The sequence below is a fragment of the Miscanthus floridulus genome, chromosome 8 (assembly GCF_019320115.1).
Source record: "Miscanthus floridulus cultivar M001 chromosome 8, ASM1932011v1, whole genome shotgun sequence".
NCBI classification, from domain to species: domain Eukaryota; kingdom Viridiplantae; phylum Streptophyta; class Magnoliopsida; order Poales; family Poaceae; genus Miscanthus; species Miscanthus floridulus.
Window position 1 is genome coordinate 128,374,054 of NC_089587.1, and position 5,212 is coordinate 128,379,265.

General features: G+C 58.0%; 1 protein-coding gene across 1 annotated transcript; it reads right to left on the reverse strand.

Annotated features, from left to right (window-relative positions):
* Positions 1-771: 771 nt before the first annotated feature.
* Positions 772-4,808, reverse strand: LOC136477276 (cellulose synthase-like protein D3). Its single transcript, XM_066475399.1, has 2 exons — positions 2,972-4,808; positions 772-2,851 (listed from the first exon to the last, which is right to left on the reverse strand). Exons 1-2 carry the CDS (start codon positions 4,631-4,633, stop codon positions 1,076-1,078), a joined length of 3,438 nt encoding a protein of 1,145 aa, XP_066331496.1. The 5' UTR covers positions 4,634-4,808; the 3' UTR covers positions 772-1,075.
* Between the last annotated feature and the right edge of the window lie 404 nt (positions 4,809-5,212).

Consider the following 5,212-nt stretch of genomic DNA (forward strand, 5'->3'; position numbering starts at 1 on the left):
ACAATATGGTTTGTGAGCCTGCGATGCCGCGCTCTACGTGATTGTGTTAATTTCACAAATTTTGCTTTTTGAATTAAATGTCACTTTAACGTTGGTATTTAATTTTATAGTATTGTTATCTTATCGTGCGATCCGTGTGCTTTTAGTATAAAATGTTAGCTATCCCGTAGCAACGCACGGACACGAACCTAGTGAATGATAAAATTGTAAAAATTTAGTGGCATGAACGCCACATAGATGTTAAAGTAAACAAATCAACACTAATTAGATAGGTTTAAATCTCTAGTGAACTACTTAGTAAGTCTAGCTAGGTACCCGGATATTGCAAATTTAGTCTACGGGCCTAAGATGACACCACTGGACTAGTTTTAGGACTGCTAAATACTTTTATATGACAAATGAAGTAAATGGTTTTTTTGGGAAACTTGGAGAATTCCATTGAAGATCATGCAAACAGCACAAAGTCATGAACACAGACGAACTGCTTATATAACGAAAAAGAAGGAAAACAGCTGCTTAATAAAGTTTATATGAATACATCTTGGATCCGTTCTTCATTTCAGTTTGAGCTGAACAATTCCATTTGTCTATAGAAACGACGCTGATCGACGATTAACCCTACCAGAGAACAAGTAGTCGAAACTCAACACAAGAAGATTTGACACGTCTCTAGGCCCTGTTTAGTTCCGGCCAGATTCGGCGCCGGCTGAATTCGCCCGCACTGTAGATACACTGTAGCGTTTTGTTTTTATTTGGTAATAATTGTCTAATCGTTGACTAATTAGGCTCAAAACGTTCGTCTAGCAAAGTACAACCAAACTGTGCAATTAGTTTTTGATTTCGTCAATATTTAGTACTCCATACATGTACCGTAAGTTTGATGTGACGGGAAATCTTCTTTTTGCATAGTGTCAAAGTTGAGAGTTTTTTGAACTAAACAAGGGTAGTTACTTTGCTCACCTATCGCACGTGCAGCACCACTGATCGATGTGACACGTACACGTCATCAGGAACACGGAACGGAACTGGCATCTGACGAATTAAATTAAAGCTAGCCGGCCGATCGATGTCATCATCAAGGGAACTGGAAGCCAGCGCTGCGGCCGCCGGCGCTGGCCTCCGGCGGGCTGATGGCGACCCAGAGCAGGGAGATAGTGATGGAGATGAGTCCCGACCAAACGAAGACGATGGTGGGTGTCTTGCCGCGGCGGCCCATGAGCCCCTTGGCGAAGGGGTAGAGGTGCGCCAGCACCCAGAAGCTGAAGAAGCCGCCGCCGATGAACTTGCCCCAGCGCGGGTTGTCGCTGTAGACGGTGCGCGCGAAGGCGAAGGCGATGGCGATGAGGTTGATCATGCCGATGGTGATGGGCGGGATGAGCAGCGAGGACCACTTCACCACGTAGAGGTCGGCGTAGATGTCCTCGTTGTCTTCCGCCGCCGCCTTGGCCGTGAGGGTGAAGGAGATCTCGATGCCGGCCATGACCTTGAGCAGCCCCTGCACCACGGCGTACAGGTGCGCGCTCGTTCCGGAGATGAGCCAGAACTGCTCGTTGCGCCACCAGTCCTCGAGCTCGATGCCGGACCACTTGACCTCGAGGATGCCCAGCGCGATGAGGGTGATGGTGATGGTGAGCAGGTAGCAGAGGAAGGCGACGTTGAGCGTCTGCACGATGAAGAAGCCCGAGAAGAGGGACAGCGCCGGGATGAAGCAGTAGACCAGCAGGAAGATGGAGGTGAAGGGGTAGATGCCGACGTTGAGGTAGGCCACCCGCTGCAGGAACATGAGCCTCCGCGACGCCAGGAAGGCGTTGTTCCGGGAGAAGAAGATCTCCACGGAGCCGGTGGCCCAGCGCAGCACCTGGTGGAGGCGGTCCGTCATGTTGATGGGCGCCGTGCCCAGGAACGCGTCGCGCTTGGGGATGCAGTAGACGGAGCGCCACCCGCGGTTGTGCATGCGGTAGCCGCTCACCACGTCCTCCGTCACGGAGCCGTAGATCCAGCCCACGCGGTCCCCCCACTCCGTCTTGTCCTCGTACCAGCAGGAGATGACGGACACGGCCTCCGCCACGGTCGGCGGGTCCAGCGGCGGCCGGGGCACCGTCAGCGACCCGGGGGGACGCCCGTGCTGCACGGCCGGGTGGTCCGCCAGCGGCCGCGCCTGGAACTCGGCCACGGGGATGGACGCCATCAGCGCCGACGAGTTGCCGAACCGCCTGGGCACAATCATCGACGTGAGCTCGGCGTCGAAGTCCACCGCCCCACCCTGCCCCTGCTTGTGGTTGAGCGACTGCGTGTCCGTCTCGCCCGCCGGGTCCGCCACCTTGCTGAGCGTCACCTTCTTCTTCTTGAAGAGCAAGCCGGTGTACTCGGTGGTGCGCGGCGGGTCGAAGCCGTAGAGCGCGAAGCGGCGGAACATGCAGCCCGTGCCGACGTACATGGGGCCCTGCAGGCCGTCCAGCGCGCGCATGTTGCCGTCGAAGAAGACGGTGTTGTTGTTGGCGTAGCGGTCGGAGGGGTCGATGCCCTCGAAGCGCTGCGGGAACTGGATGTAGGCGATGCGCTCGCCGCCGCGGTCCATCACGAAGCACATGGCCTCGCGGATAGCCTGCGCGTTGTTGATGTAGTGGTCGCAGTCGAAGTTGAGGATGAAGGGCCCGTTGGACATCACGGCGGAGCAGCGCACCAGGGCGTTCATGGCGCCGGCCTTCTTGTTGTGGTCGTAGCCGGGACGCTTCTCGCGGGACATGTACACCAGCATCGGGAGACGGATGTCCACGTCGCTGAAGTCGATCAGCTGCTCGTCGTCGTGCATCCCGTACAGTGGGTCGGGAGAAGGAGGCTTCAGCATCACCTGCAGATTGTCAATTGCCATGCATACATTACATCACCTGCCAATTGCCAATTGTGGCGACGTGTGTGTGTAGGCTAGGACGAGAATCAATCAATCAGTCAATGCAATCAGCAGCAGTGCCTGTAGGATGCCGGCGTGGTTTCCCTTTGCGTGGTCCGGCGCCGACACGGCCCAGGTCCCCGGCCAGTGCGTGCCGTCCGCCATCCACGTCGCCTTCTTCACCTTGGGCTGCTCGGCCGGGTCGGCGCCGGTCTCGCGGAGGTGCTTGAGCATCTTCATGTCCTCGCGGGCGTTGAAGGCGTCGGAGCGCCGGCGGATGGAGTCCGGCAGGCCGTTGATGCGCACCTTGAACTCGTCGAACTCCCGCTTCACCTTGCGCCGGTCCTTGACGAAGTCCGACCGCCGCTTGCCCTTGGTCGGGTCGCCCTTGATGCTGAAGTAGCTGTCCGGCTGGCGGGGCTCGATGTCGTGCTTCTTGCAGAAGGGCACCCAGATGTTGGCGAAGCTGGCCGCCTCCGCCATGGCCTCGAAGGTGAGCAGCGCGCCGCCGTCGTCGGACACGTAGCACGCCAGCTTCTCCACCGGGTAGTCCGCGGCCAGGATGGACAGGATGGTGGTGGCCGTGGTGAGCACGGGCTCCTTCTCCGGGTCGGCCGTGGACACGAACACGTCCAGCCCCGGCAGGTCGGAGCGGCCGTGCGGGTTGGACGGCGACGGCGTCTCGAACTTCTCCTTGAGCACGGCGAGGTCCGTGCTCCGGTTCACGGGGTTCACCTTGGGGAGCATGTCCAGCAGCCAGGAGAAGGCAAACCAGATCTCGCACACGATGGACATGCCCCAGAGCCAGAGCGCCTCCATGTTGGGGTTGCGGACGCGCCACGTGAGGTAGAAGAGGAGCACGAACATCCGGATGACGATGAAGATCCGGTAGGGGCTGATGATGGACGTCGGCATGGGTATCTTGCGGGTCAGCGGCTTGAACGGCTTCTGCTCGGGGAGCATGCCGTCGCCGCCCCCGCCGCCGCCGGGGCCGCCCTCGTCGTCCAGGTCGTCGTCGTACATGCCGCCCTTGGGCCAGAAGGCGTTGCCGTAGCCGTAGGTGCCAGAGCTCTCGAAGAGCCACCGGTTGTGGTCGAACTCGCCGTTCTGGTTCCGCGCCAGCAGGGACTTGCTGTTGTTCATCATGCCGCCGCCGGGCCCCGGCAGGTAGTGCTTCCCCAACGACGCGTCGTTGGGGTCGTCCTCGGCGTACTCGCCGATCTTGTAGTGCTCCTTGCACCCCGGGCAGATGCAGCCGTCCTTCTGCGCGTCCAGGTAGCAGTCGCGGCAGATCTTGAACCTGCACTCGCAGGGGTCGATGTCCTCGCCGCGCTCGTTGCGCATGACCTTGCCGTCACAAGCGGGCATGGCGCAGCGGGAGCCCCTGGAGCCGGCCATCTGCGGGTGCGTCACCTCGGACTCGATGACCTTGTCCATGAGGTGGGCGCGCGTGACGCTGTTGAACCCGCCGGTGAAGAGCGAGTTGGAGACGTACTGCTCCTCGGCCTTCATGGCCACGGACGCCTGGTCCATCATCGGCTGGTTGTCGGGCGTGGGCGGGATCTGCACCGTGTAGTTGGTGTAGTCCGCCGCCAGCTCGCCCTCCATGTCGATGTCCTCCCGGGACAGGCTCACGTACCGCCCGCTCGCCGTCCGCCGCGCGAACTTCACCGTGTTCCCCGCCGGCCCGCTGGCGCCGGCGCCGGGGTTACGGATCGCCTTCTTCTGCGGCGGGTTTGACATCTTCCGTCCTTGTTCACTCGCTGGCTTGCTTGCTTGTTACGTGCACGTGCCCATGGCTCGATCATTCACTCGCACGGCGCCCGCTACGCGAGCGTGCTCCCGTCCACGCCCAGCTGCATGCGTGCGATGGTTTGCAAACCAAGTATGGAGGCGAGAGGCGGAAGAATATGAGGAGGAGACGGGGGTGGCCGTCGTGTGGTGGTCGTTGCATGCGGGGGAGACCTATAATCTCGTGCATGGGAGACAAGCTGTCTATAAAAAGGAGCTGAGAGCCGCGCTCAACTAGCCAGGTTCAGAGGGTGTTTGTTTCCACGTCCTAAATTTCATTGAATACTTAGACACATGCATTAAGTATTAAATATAGGCTATTTATAAAACTAAATACACAGATTGAGACTGTTTTGCGAGACGAATTTTCTAAGTCTAATTAGTCCATAATTTGACAATGTGGTTCTACAGTAAACATGTGCTAATGACGGATTAATTAGGTATAATAAATTCGTCTTGCGGATTACGGACGGATTCTGTAATTTGTTTTTTTATTAGTATCCAAACACCCCATACGGCACCCCTATGTGA